General features: G+C 40.5%; 1 protein-coding gene across 1 annotated transcript; it reads right to left on the bottom strand.

Annotated features, from left to right (window-relative positions):
• Positions 1-11,780: 11,780 nt before the first annotated feature.
• On the bottom strand, positions 11,781-13,211 carry LOC308373465 (ammonium transporter Rh type B-like; the record flags this gene model as incomplete). The annotated part of the gene is made up of 1 exon (XM_080848990.1): positions 11,781-13,211. The coding sequence occupies one exon, from the start codon at positions 13,209-13,211 to the stop codon at positions 11,781-11,783; it is 1,431 nt and encodes a 476-aa protein (XP_080705116.1).
• Positions 13,212-14,801: the final 1,590 nt, after the last annotated feature.

The raw sequence follows: 14,801 nt of genomic DNA, 5'->3' as shown, positions 1-14,801 counted from the left end.
GAGTGTTTCTAGTAGAACTGCTTATAATACCTTGTAGTCTGTGCTGGATTATTACACTGATACTCGCAAGTTCATGTTTTGACCAGTTTGTTTTTTTTGCCCGGGCTGGACTTGTTGTTTTTTTTTTTTTTTTTACTTCTGCCTTGGTATCCGACAGAGTAAGCCTTTGTTTTTGGAACATGGGGTTAGACCTTGCCAGACTGTTCGCTTGGATTGCCCCTTTGCCTGTTATGGTGATTTAGCGTCCTGCCTGTTTTTCTATGTCTCTGCCTGTATCTGCCTGCCTGGCTTTTTGCCAACTGTTTCTTGGTTCTGTCCCATCTGCCTGCCTGTTTGGGTTATGTGACTCTGGACTGTCTGAACATGACTGCTGTGCCTGGGTGTTTATGCTTTTGCCTGGTTCATTAAAGAATTGTTTTACCCTTCACTCCAGCTCTGGATTTGGCTCCTACTCACACTTGACCCAGACTCCCTCACACTGGTCAAATATACAATATTTTAAAGCCTGGCCACTGCAGCATGGAATTTGGTCTTCAGCTTGGTTTAACATTAACCTTGAAACGCATGTTTTTTGTAGAATTTAGGTTTGACTTCCACAGGCCCTTGTCACAGCTCCAGGCAGCCTACCTCCCTACCTACCTTTGTGCACTGGTTAAATCCGCCCTGTTCTTTGATTAAACAAATGAGTTTGTAAACGTTGTACTATCAGCCACGGATAACATGTCACACTTTAGATGTTATTGCCCTAATAGGGTACAGTGATAACTTATTAGTATTTTGCAAAGCAGTAAATAAAGAGCACACTTAATAAAAGCAACTGAACATGAGGAAGACAAATAAGGGAGATATCAGAATGAATTTCTCACATTACATAATACTGGACTTTGTGAAGCCTAATAGCCTTCCTTATCAGACTCAGCAAAGTATATGGCAAAGACCTCTAGTCGACCTGAAAAGGCTGTTGAAAGATATCAGAGCACTAGCCAGCCAAGCACTAGGGAGTCCACTTTGCACTCTCAAATTATAATTATCATAATTCAGTGACTTCACATTTCATGATTAATATGCATGCACCCATTCTCCATGCCTTTAAGAAAATGCTGCTCTGTGGGACTCTTTTCTCTGGTTGTCGGGTTGAACACATAAAGCCTGATTCAGCAAACTTGATATCTTTCATCTGTACACTATGAAACTGAACTGCAAATCCATGATGACCTCTTCAAACAAAGCCTTTGTAGTTTTTACATTGAGGTATGCAGGGCTAGACAGCTACACTTGTCTGAGCTGATTAACAAGAACATCAACAATACCCATGCTATTTTTGTCATGGTTGACAAGCTTACAAATCCCCCAAAACAGAATTCCTCTCCACAGAGAAATTAAATTTTAGCGAAAAACTATTTAGTGTTGAAAGTATACCTATAGTATAACACTACCCTGGATGGGTAAAATGCAGAGACTAAATTCAGAGTGTGTGTGTGTGTCACTGTCTCTGCCGTTAAAACAGTCACTTCCATTCCATTTCCATTTCCAACTCTAACAGCTGATTTGCAACACAAAGGTATTGGCTCATTGCTATAAGGCAATTTCCCAAAGTCACTAAAAACAGCTGCCCTTAAGCCACTATTAAAAAAGAAAAGAAAGAAAAAGATAAAAAAAAACTTCAGACCTGTTTCAAATCTTCCTTTTAGCTGAAAGTTGTTTTCAATCAGACATCTTTTGACAAATATCAATCAGGCTTCCAACCTCACCAAAGTACTGCAATGGCTCTTCAATGATATACAGCTCAATACTGATTCCGATAAAATTACAGTTGAGGTTGAACTAGATCACAGTGCTGCATTTGACACTGTAGATCATAGAATATGGTTGGAAAATTGGGTAGCATTCCTGAGGCAGTCCGGTCTTATTTAGAAGGCCATAGTTACTTTGTCACCATTGGCAGTTATGAATGTGATAGGGTGGCTATGACATGTGGAGTCCCCCAGGGATCATGGATTACCATAGTTATGCAGATGATACACAGATATATCTGGCACTCTCACCAGATGACTACAGCCCAATATACTCGATGCATTTAGAGCAAAAAAAATAACTGGATGAGCCAAAATGTTCTTCAATAAAAAAGAGAGTAACAAAAAGAAGAATTAGGCTTAGTAAACACCTTTGTTTACAGGCTGTAAACACCAAAGAAAACATATACAATTCTGGCAATCTAATGAACCCCAGATTGCACCTTCACCAGCCATATCGAAGCAATCACCAAACCAGCCATCTGTCATTTTAAACATTCAGCCAAAATCAAGGGTTTAGAGTCCCAAAGAGTCTAAGAGAAGCTCATCCATGTTACTGTGATTATTTCTTAACTGGACAACACAAAAAGACCATTAATCAGCTGCAATCCATTATGACCGCCGTGCTAGAGAGCTGTGGCGGTCATATAGGTTTAGTCAGAGTTTTTTTTTCTTCTTTTTTTTTTTCTGTTTGCTGATTTTCTGTCAACAATTCCAGGGACACTGAAACACCGGGGTGCACGAAATTTGGTGGGCATGTAGCCCCACTAGATTAGCGTGGAACCATTGATTTTCGTTTTGATCCGTTGCACCCCCGTCGGACTTGACCCCTTTTAATTATTAAAGATGGTGGGGCGATTCAGTTTTCTGTGAATAAGTCGAAAACCGTAGGGCCTAGGAGGACCACATTTTTTTTGTATGTTGGTTTTAAGAGGCCACGTCAACCATTCCATTACCACTTATTTCATGTATAGCACCACCTAGTTACAAATGAAAAAGCATGGAGTGTTTTTGCAAATTTAATTGTAAGTTGACAAAATCAGAACTGCCCGAAATCGGAGGTGTGGGATCATTATGACACCTTCTGATTGCACGTTAAGTTTCGTGGAATTGCGTTCACAGGGGGGCATGCAATAAATTGATTTATATGGTTATACACCAACTGGCCTGTAGGTGGCGAGACACAGTTTTCTTCGAATATCCCAAGAACCGTAGGGCCAAAGGAGGAGGGCCAAATAGTTCTTGTATTGTTAAGGGGCCATGTCAACCCATACCATAACCAGTCATTACATGTATAGCACCACCTAGTTAAAAGTTTAAAAGCAAAAATGAGGTGTTTTAATCGCATATATGTCAAAGTGCTCGAAAAATTCATCAAGCCTGTAACCGTCCATCTTCGGTAAAGTTTTTGTCCATGGATGGATTCAAAATGGCTCTGTAGCGCCCCCTAGAACATTGCAAAAACCCCTGCGCATTGGGGTTATTTTAGCGTAGCTTGACGGAATTCGGTACACATCTTCATCATGCTTGGCGTTTGCACACCTCGCATCTGATCAAACTCCTCCGACAGATTTAATGGTAACGCCTTGAAATGTGGTCAGGTTACTCTTCAGCCATGGGCGACTAAAAGTTATAGAAGATTTTCTCATTAGTCGGAAGGTGTGGGCGTGGCTCACCCTCAAACTTTGCCAACTTGCCAGTGCTTGCCACAAAACACAAAGTCTCTTATAAGTCTTGCCTACATTGTTTGATCCGGAGAAAATGTCTTAGGGTGGACGCTGGATCCGGCCCGAACGCGTACATATGCCTGACTGATATCACCTATAGCGCCACCTGTTGGTGGTCGGAAACTTCACTTTGTTTCCACACCTCGCATGTGATTGAACTCCTCCTACAGATTTAATGGTAATGCCTTCAAACGTGGTCAGGTTATATTAAAAGTAATGAGAATCTTTCACAAAGTTTGAAGGGTGTGGGCGTGGCAGACCCTCAAACTATGCACAACTCCAGTCACTTCCCTGTAAGCAAAATGACGTCCCCTAGACGTCCTGTAATGGTCTCTCTGAACGTTCTAAAAACGTAAATGTGTATGGTTCCCGTGACAACTTTAGGACGTTTTGCACGACGTTCCAAGACCGTCCCGAGGACGTTGCGGTGACAACTGGGAAACGTTTTCTATAGGTCATGGGGACGTTATGCAGGACGTTGCAAGCACCTCCCGAGGGCATTGTGGTTACGTCTGGGGAACGTGTTTCTATAGGTCCTGGGGACGTTCTGCAGGAAGTTGCAAGAACGTCCTGAGGGCATTGTGGTGACATCTGGGAAACGTGTTTTAGACGTCCTGGGTACGTTATTCAAGGATGCACCGCGGACGTAGCAGGCACGACCGTTTTTGCTGAGCTAAATGAAGAAAATAAAATAATAATAGATCGCGGAGCCGTCATTTTGCTTACAGGGCGCACACACACACAAGTTCAAGTTCATTTATTTTACACATTTCATATGATATGCATAGACACATACACAGACACACACGATTACGGGCATGGGAATTGAACCGTAAACCTTCCTATTACTAAACGAGATCGCTACCTACTGTCCTAACACTGTCTGATTACGATTGTGTCACTTTAACAGGTTTATCACAGTGTGAGACAAACCTGAGCCAACAAACTTAGTCTTTTTTTCCGAGGGTTTGAGGAAAAGCATATTGTAGCAATCTCAGTCACTACGCATTGAGGGTTTTCCGTAATGATTACTTTTTAAATTAACTTCCATGGCACATCACGGACGTGCGGGCAGGGAGGCAGAATAACTAGCCAAACTAAGAATGATGAAATAAAATAAATATGAATGCTTCTTTACTGATCTGTGCTATAAATGTAATTTCTGCATGATTCCAATACAATGCATACATAGGAAGGTGACCAAGTGTCTAGCTTTAACATATTGAGCTTTCCATAGGCCTTCAAAGATGCTGCATCAGAACGAAGAGCTCACCGGTCAAATTGTCTGATTGGAATTTCTTTAAAAATCCCGTCTCGCAAGCAGAATCTGGATTTGACAACAATTCTAATATTTAGGCCTATAAAGCAAACGTGCACTGCCCTTATTATGTTTTAAAGGAACAGCCTAATCTGCCGTTAGAAAGTTATTTAACAACACGCATATGCTGCATTTTAAATAAAGCGCAAACCTTCGGTTTCAAACGAGGAGCGAACTGAGTGAGAAGGATCCAACATGGCCAAGCAGACTAGCCTTAAAAGCTTTTTTTCAGAGGCCAACTGAACTGAACAACAGTGATGAGGGTAAACCTTCTGACGAGGATGAACTTGTCCTGTAATACCTGCAGTGTTGTGCGTTTCCTTTTATTATAGGCCTACTGCGCGCCGAAGAGCCGCGAGCGGTATTGCAGACAGAGATTTTGAAAAATTATAGCACTCGCAGCATATTGAAAATTGGAGCTTTGGACTTAGTTCAAAATTTTGAATTATGAACAATGAACTGAGCAAGTTCATGTAGAAAGTGAACTTTCCAAACACTGAATACCTGACTCATTGAACAGAGCAATGACCATGTTGCGGCGCTCATTTTAACGCCACAGCAGGTTGCGCTTAAAGGCCACTTATTGACGCGCATCAGACATAAATGTTTTTGTTTCCCATTGTAAACTTAGGAAAATAAACATGTTGCATTCTAAACTACCTGATTATGTTATTATTTAAGCTATGCAGGTGGTCAGCGGTTTCTTCAATAGGCTAATTTAGAAGCAGAAATAGGTTAGATATTTGGCCGGCTTTTCATTAAAATGTCGGTCAAATGAAAAACATTTTTCTGGTTCAGAGAGGACCATCAGAGGACGTCAAGGGGACGTTTTGGAAGGATCAAATGTCCCGCAGAGGACCACAGGTAAAGGTTACGGGGACGTTTTTAAAGGACTTCCTGGGGACTTATGCTGAGTGACCAAATTATAACGTTCCTTAATAGTCCGTTTTAAGGCTGATGCGAATGTCACGCAGAGGACCTGCAGGTAAAGGTTACGGGACGTTTTTAAAGGACGTCCTGGGGACATGTGCTGAGTGACCAAATTATAACGTTCCTTAATAGTCAGTTTTAAGGCTCATGCGAACGTCACAGAGGACCTGCAGGTAAAGGTTACGGGGACGTTTTTAAAGGACGTCCTGGGGACATGTGCTGATCAAATTATAACGTTCCTTAATAGTCCGTTTTAAGGCTTATGCGAACGTCGCGCAGAGGACCTGCAGGTAAAGGTTACGGGGACGTTTTTAAATGACGTCCTGGGGACGTGTGCTGAGTGACCAAATTATAACGTTCCTTAATAGTCCGTTTTAAGGCTCATGCGAACGTCACGCAGAGGACCTGCAGGTAAAGGTTACAGGGACGTTTTTAAATGACGTCCTGGGGAGGTGTGCTAACAGACCAAATTATAAGGTTCTCTAAAAGTCCGATTTAAGACTCATGCGAACGTCACAGAAGGACCAAACGTAGACTTGCTACGAACGTCAAAAACGTTCTGGTAACGTCCTCTAGCGAACGTTGTGGCGGGGACCAATTGGGGACGATTGGGGACCTTGCGAATGTCCTGTTAACGTCCTGGGGACGTTCCCTGTTTGCGAGGTTATAACTTGTCGACAAGCATATATTATCGAAAGTGCACGAAATTGAAAGTGGTGGATCATTTCGAGACCCTCTGAATGCATGCCAAGTTTCGTGCAATTGATGATATGATATGATATAATATATGTTTTTATTCAGTCACACATAGTAACAACAAACAAGTTCAACACAAATGATAATACATTCAAAGTGACTGAAAAGGCACAAGCTGAAGCATAATGCTTGTATTTAAGCCTGTCCTGTTTGACCAATTTAAGCTACCCATCAGCATATGCATTTTTGTTTTTGCAAGTAATACATGTAATGGAAATAAAAAACAAACAAAAGAATTGCCTCCAAAAAGTAAGTCACAAGAAGAGCAATGAAGCAGGATCCCAAATAAACAGCACAAAAACCTAAATACATTATGGACACTTGTAGCCCTCAAAAATGGCTTTAGCTACCATCCCTTTGAAAACAAAAAATGTCTTACACTTTCTTTAGATTATGTTAGCATCATTCCATAATGAAATTCCAACAACAGATATACATCTCCTTTTAATTTATTTTTTGGCATTTGGTACAGTACATTTACAGACATCTCTGAGATTATATTTTGTCTCTTGAAATGAGAAAAACCATACAATATATATTTTTTTATGTGGCTGTACACCAACTGGCCTGTAGGTGGCCTGACACAGTTTTCTTCGAATATCCCGAGAACTGTAGGGCTTAGGAGAGCCACATGTTTTTTGTATGCTTGTCTTAAGGGGCCATGTCAACCCATCTTATAACCACTCATTTTATGTATAGCGCCACCTAGTTAAAAATGAAAAAGCAAACATGAGGTGATGTAATTGCAGGTATCTCTGGCTGACATGGTCAAAACTGCACCATATTGCATGGTCAAAACTGCAACAGATACACACACATACACAGTAGACATTCGTATGCACACATACACACACAGTAGACATATGTACGCATGCATGCACATGTACATACACAGGTGCACACACAGGCTTTGAGTCTGTTTTTATATCGGTTTTAGATTATGGTGATGTAATATATGGGAATGCATCCCACAGCACCCTAAAAACCCTGGATGCTGTGTACCATTCTGCCCTACGTTTTATAACTGGAGACCGCTATGGCACACACCACTGCACTTTATATAACAAGGTTGGCTGGCCAGCCCTGTCTGAAAGAAGGGATGCTCACTGGAAGATTTTAATTTACAAAACCATCATTGGGCCGATGCCACTTTATCTCTACTCTTTGGTCAGCTGGAACTGTAACACCACCAATACACGCTCCCAAAGCTTGCTCTCATTACATCTGCCACATGCCAACACAAAACTGGGGAAGACAGCCTTCTGTTTTAAAGCACCCTACATCTGGAATGAGGTCCAAAAAACATTAAGGTTGTGCTCTATTATTTCAGTAAAGGAATTCATAAAGCTAATCAAATGTACAGCAGACTTCTCTTGCAGTGATTGGAACTGTTGACCCAACCATAGCATTTTAATGGATTTACTGGATGTTCAATTTTTTTTATTTATGACCGTTCCCTTGTACTCCTCCTTGGACTATTTTATATGCATATTTATATTATCTATTTTATTTTATTTCTATTTTATTTGTATCCTATGTATTAACTCTCATTGTACCCTCTGCACCATTGAAAATGAGGATTTAATTCCTCAATGTGTCTTCCGAGGCCTAAATAAATCAATCAATCAATCAATCACAAAAAATTCCTTTAATACATAAAAATGAAACACAAACCAATTTACACACACAAAACCCATAAAAACACACAAACACACTGACAACCATGACTCATTCTGTGCCAAAACCTACTGAACAGTTCGGCTGTGATATTTTGTAACGCTTTGTGTTACGTCTTGTTCAGAATGTTGCTGCTAGAATTGTATCCAGGACCAAGACAAAAGGGCCCATTACTCCGATTCTGAAATCTTTACACTGGTTTCCGGTTAGTTGCAGTCTATAAGTCACTGAATGGTTTAGGCCCCGAAAACATTCCAGATATGTTTAAAAAATATAAATCGAGTAGGCCTCTTAGATCCATGGACTCCAGTCAGCTGTTGGAGCCCAGAGTCCAATCTAAACAGCATTTAGCTGTTATTATGCATGGAACCGGAATAAACTGCCAGAAGATCTTAGATGTGCCCCACAAAACATTTCTCTTCACCCCTCAAACTTGCACCCTATTCTTACCGCAGTTAATTCTGGAACTAGACCTTTAGTGTTCCGAAACAGATGTCCACACAGTCAGGGCTATTCCACTATGTTTTTTATTGTACTTGATGTGCTTTCTTTTTATTTCAATTGTTTATTTTTTCTAATTATATATTTTGTATCTTTAATTTTTACTCTTAATCACTCTGTCTTTATTTTTCCTTTAGATGTTCCTTTCAGTTGTATTTATGTATAGCACATTGAATATCTGTGTGTGCGAAATGAGATACATAAATAATCTTGCCTGTTAAAATAAATAATAAACTCTAAATCGTTAGATATCATTAGATATACCACTGCCTAGATATTCCTTAGATATCATTAGATATTTTAATTCAGTGATAATATTTGGACTAGATATCCATTATTTCCACTGGCCAAAGAAGATATATCAATCTTTACTGAGGCACTCCTTTTGATGGCTGACTTGAAACAGGGGTAATATAATTTATTAGCCAGTAATATTAGCCATGATGACCGGTTTAGACTGAGTCAATGAACCCAGTGTTTTAGTGTTGTTCCTGTGTGTCAGCCCCAGTAGTACAGTACATATCTGACAATTATGTTCTTTCCTTGAATTTAGATAAGGGGTGTTTTTCACTGTGAACTTTGAGTATTATATTGACAGGATAATAATTTTATGATGAGCTTGCAAAAAGTGCAGTGCAAAGGCTGACAGACACTTCAAACTGATATAAACCTTATTAACGCCTGGACAAGCAATAAAAAAGAGACTCATGGAACCTGGAACATTATTCTTAGTTTTATTATTCTACAAGTTAGCACAAATTATGTAGTGATTAGATGGCTTTGTCTTTTGGTTTTACCATATTTTTTTTAATTTAATGTTATTTCTGTTTATCTGTTGTTTATACTACTGCCTTTTCATTTAGCTATAAAGAGACCTTCTACTGATCTAAAACCCCGTTCGAAATGGCTACATTGTCTCAATAAACTCAATAACCTCTTGGCCGATCCTTCCGAACAAGTGTTCTACCCCACTGTAAGAAGTAAATTATTCTAATTGAATGAAAGTTTCTCTGTAGCTAGTTGTTATCCAAGTTTATATATAACATACCTCTATTGAGCACTTCCCTGACCAAATTACTTCAGTTCGACAGTGTTGCCTAAAATGTACAGCAAGACATCAAATGTAAATAATCAGGATATTTGTATGTAATGTACTATACCTCTGTTCTGTACTGTGTTAAAATCACAATTTGTCAAATCACAGTGTTGGCTGCACATCAAAGTAAACCACCTGTTTTCCCGTGTCTGTTTACCTCAATTACTGTAAAGAACCTGTAGAAAATGACTCAATAATCTGGTCTCTGATGTAGCACCCCACTCATTGCCTGTAGTCGATTGGCCTATACATGTTGAAGGATGAATGTAGAATATTTGGTGTCTCAACATCTGTTGTGCAAGAAAGGTCCGTATACCTATTAACATATTTTTGACATTAGTGAAGTACTTTTAAAGTATTATTATCGATATACTAGTGGTAATAACCACCATTAACACAGATGTGTTTGGCTACACATTTCTTTACATTCAAGGATATTTTGTCTTGTATAAGTAGGTTCAGTTAGACTTGTTTTTTATATTTTAAAACAGAGTGTTCAAACCTTTTTAATGCCTTTTTTGCTAACTTAAAAAAAATAGAGAATGCTATTCTATATCCATATTCAATTGAAAAATATTTGATGATATATTTGGAAATGCATTATCTAAATAGGTACAGCTGGAAGAAAGTGCACCCAGGCATGGAATAAAGAGCACAAATCAAAACACTGGAATGACGCATTTGATCAGAGCCAACCCTAAACTGAGATGAACCTTGTTATACTGCCTAGGACTTGTAGGTTTAACTGGTGAATGGAGAACAACTGTGTCAATGCAGACTTTTAAACAATGCCAACCTCATTCCTAGACACCTTGCTGCTCTCCACCCTTGCACAAGACACACATAAAAAGTTGACTAAACATGAACGATGCAGTTAAGCACATTTGTGTTGCTCTTTGTGGAGTCTGTTTAAGAAGTGATGAGACTGGATCAGTGATGTATCTGGCAAAGGAAAGAGTTTTTGTGATCAATGGACTTACCAGCAAGACACAGATTCCAAGAACCATGACAGTAAACTAAACTTTTGTGATTGTAGAGGTTGTTCCATAGAATACAGTCTTTTGGGGGTTGAATAGTTTTTGCACATGGGTTTTGCACATGGGCTTTTAAATATATAAATAAATATATATATATATATATATATATATATATATATATATACACACACACATCATTTGCACCATTTGCATTACATTCTGCTCTCTTAACAAAGAGTAAACTATTTGGCGTAAGGGATTTTTACTTTTTAGGTGTACAGTATTTTGTAAACAACCAAATAAACTGAAATGAATGTAATCATTAAGTGTGTAAGGATGGCATGTTTAATATCATATTTATTCCAGACATGTTACAAAAATGTACGTTAATTCCACAGCGCTGAACAATAAATAAATAATAATGTCAATGATCATTCCCTTGATGAATGCATCATGAATAGATGAATAAATCTAATAAACATCTCCTAAGCAGTACCTGACTCATCTACACATGGTATGTTCTAACACACCTCTTGAACTGACAGTAAAAGGAGTTCCTGGAGTTATCAGGAGTTAAAGGGCAGCTATTAACAGGGTTCCCACCCATTTGCATTGGCAACATTTCAAAACTTGGACTTTTCTGACTTTAATGAAATTTCCATAACCATTCACAACAAGTGGCCCTAATTATTGATTGGAAATGAAACAACAATCTTTTCAGGTAATTTTTTAGAAGGTGAGTTGGAAAATGTCAATTTAACTGAATCACTCTTGACTTTTCCAGGATTTCCATGACTGTGGGAACTCTGTATTAAGCACAATACATTTCAGCTCTATTAACCATTCTTTCTTTGACACATTACTGCAGATTTTGACGTGAAAGGTCAAACGGATGTAGAGATAGGCTGTCAAGTATTTTACACCACGCCTCTAAATCTCCTTTAGCACAGAAAATCATGGTTTGAAAAATCAGTGCTCTTTCAAAGTAAATAATGACACCAGCGTTCAGACTTTTGAATCCTCCTCTTTAAACGGCCCTTTCTCCAGACCTGAGGTCAAGCTCTCATAATCGGACGGCATGTCAAAGAACAACTCATCCTCGAAGCAGAAGTCATCTGAGATTGGTGCCAGAAAAGGAAGCTTCATGACTATGCCGGTCAACACACCACCAATTGCTGCCGCTGTTATGGTGGAAAAAATGGCGGCCACTTGATACAGAGCCTGCACCTGGCCGGTGCGACCCAAGCCTGGCTTGAGCCCTGGAATTAGCTTCTGGAGCTCCAGTAGTTTGGGATCTCCCTCCATGGGGGCGCGATGGGCAAAGATCTGGTACATGCTGGGGCCGTATGTCTCCTCAGAGGCCAACAGGATGGCGCAGATACCGGCCAGACAGGAAATGAGCCCGGTGAGCCCGTGGAGGTTGTGGATGCCACACTGGTCTTGAATTCTCAGGCGACGGGCAAGGAAAGGGGTGAGGTACTTGTAGCCCAGCATGCAGGCGGTGCAGCCTATCACACCCAGGGCATAGGCAGCCGCAGGGGAGATCATCATGTCGACGGAAGCCCCAACTGTGACACCTCCTGCCAGTGTGACATTCTGAACGTCAGCCATGGTGATCTTCCCCCTCTTGTTGAGCATGGCAGAGAGGGCGAATGCAGTGAGCGTGGAGGCGCTAAGTCCAATGAATGTGTGGAGGACGGCCCTGTGCTGGTCATCCCCTTTCTGTGTCAGCGCTGAGTTGAAGGAGGGCCAGAACACCCAGAGAAACAGAGTTCCAATCACAGACAAGATGTCGGACTGGTAGCTGGTGATCTCCTTGGAGTGCCCTTTGTTAAGAGAAGGCCGGTACATCACAAATGTGACCCCGAGGCCAAAGTAGCAGGCAAAGAGGTGGATGAGGATGGAGCCACCAGAGTCAGTGATCTTCAGGTACTTGAGCACTGCCCACTCTGTGACGGAAAAAATAGGGACTTCGAGAATGGCCATCACAAGGAGCTGCACTGGACTGGTCTTCCCCAGGACAGCCCCAAAGGAGATCAGCACAACAGCGCAGGCAAATTCAGCATTCAGAAGGTTTATCACACCTAGGTGAATCTTCCCGTCAGAGTAGAACTGGAAGAAGCCCTGCACTAAGATGGCCCACTGGATGGCATACGTGGCTGTCAGGAAGTTGAAGACCATGCCACTGAAGCCGTAGAAACGCATGAAGGCCAGCAGACAGCCGAAGCCGATGAAGATCATGACCTGCACATCCGCAAAGTATGGATAATCCCTGTACATGGAGTTGTCCATTGGATTGGTAAGATTGTTTTGGAACTTGGCATTGGCATTATCGTCATAAGTTACAAAGCCAGCATACAGAGCCAGGAACACCACCTCTGACACAAACACCAGCACTGGTAGACGGACCCTGAGGCTTGTGGCCGGTTTCATCATTGCACTGACAGCTATCACAGACTGAGATGGACACTCTACTCCCCTCACACCCCTTTTATACAGGCCTGGACTCACTGATAAACACGGCTGTTGGCACTAGCTGCTGCGCAGGACTCCACAGTCCCACATGTCTTTTGAGAATGCAAGGTTAGGTTTTGTACTTTGGCCTTTTGAATTACCCACTGGGGCATTGTGACAGGCCAGCAAATATGTTTGAATTGCACAATATAATCTGATTAATGAAATGACCATGGATGGTACAAATGGAGGCAGCAGTGAAGGTAGAGATGAGAAGGATGTCTCCTTGTTTCTTATTTTTCTCCAAATGGGAAAGTTTAGTTTTTTTTACTATTTTCAACTGAGAGTGTGTGATGTGATTCCAAAAGGGAAAACAAAGATCTTATTTCTCAGTGGCTTTCATTATTTAACACCTCATACAGTGCCAAGAAAAAATATTATATATCCCCAGTGCTGTACTACCTTCTTATACATTACTAACAATGTCTCCAATTACAAAACATCAGATTAATCAATAAATATCAATTAAGGAGAAAGAAGTCAATACATCTGGTAAATGACTCTCACAAGACAGTGATTTGTATATAACTAGCATTCGGAGATCAGAAAGACCACACAACCTTCAGAGTTCTGTAAAAGCCTTGAGCTTCAAGCCACATCAAATTCTTCCTAAGATTTGTATTGCCATCTAGTGTACAATTGGAAGTACAGCATCTGTTTATTCAGCTGCATTAACATGCTTAAACTAGCTAAAACAAGCTTCCCTCTGTAATGTGAAAATAAGTTTGATAAATGTGTGCTTTCAAGTTGGATAAACACTGTCTTTCAATTATGAGAATTATGGCAACAACTGACAACTGCACACTTGATGTATGGAGACCAACACAAACTTTTGGATGGAGACAGCGGAAGCCAAAAGTAGATGATTCAAGGTTTACTGCCTATTGAATTACAACCTACGAGGAACGGGCAGTAGGAGGTGTCATTCTAATGAAAACAACAAACCCCTGAACACTTCTACAAATAAATAAAAACTAAAACATTTTTAAATAATAATCACACTTGCTCAAAGTTTAACATGTCTCACTCTCATTTACTCTTCACAGCTCTTAACCAAACCAACATTTTAGAAAAGGCCCACCCCTTATCAATGAGTACCCTATCGATTTCCCTGATCATGTCCTCCATGACACCTCCCCCCAATCAAAACCCCATCATAACTTATTGACATAGTCCAATATATAAGGGGGGATAACACACATGCATGCATACACACACTGTCACTCCATCACACAAACAGGGAAACAAGAGTCCAGCAGATGGCGGAAGGGTCTCACCGCTTCACTATAGCATATGTGATGATTTTTAACAGAGCTCTTTTCTGACCATGTAGTCCAGCTGGATGTTGACAGTGGTCTGTTTTTAAACTGTTTAGAGTATGCAGGTCGACCGAAAGTTTCAAGTAGGAGTTCAATTATTAATCAGCATGTGGCATCAGGAATTACATGCCACTGGCATAAAGAGGGATATGCCAATGGACACTGTAGCATGAGGTATACGTCACTGGCATGA

The sequence above is a fragment of the Sprattus sprattus genome (genome assembly GCF_963457725.1).
Source record: "Sprattus sprattus genome assembly, chromosome: 12".
NCBI classification, from domain to species: Eukaryota; Metazoa; Chordata; class Actinopteri; order Clupeiformes; family Clupeidae; genus Sprattus; species Sprattus sprattus.
This window is presented reverse-complemented; position numbering and strand designations above follow the sequence as displayed.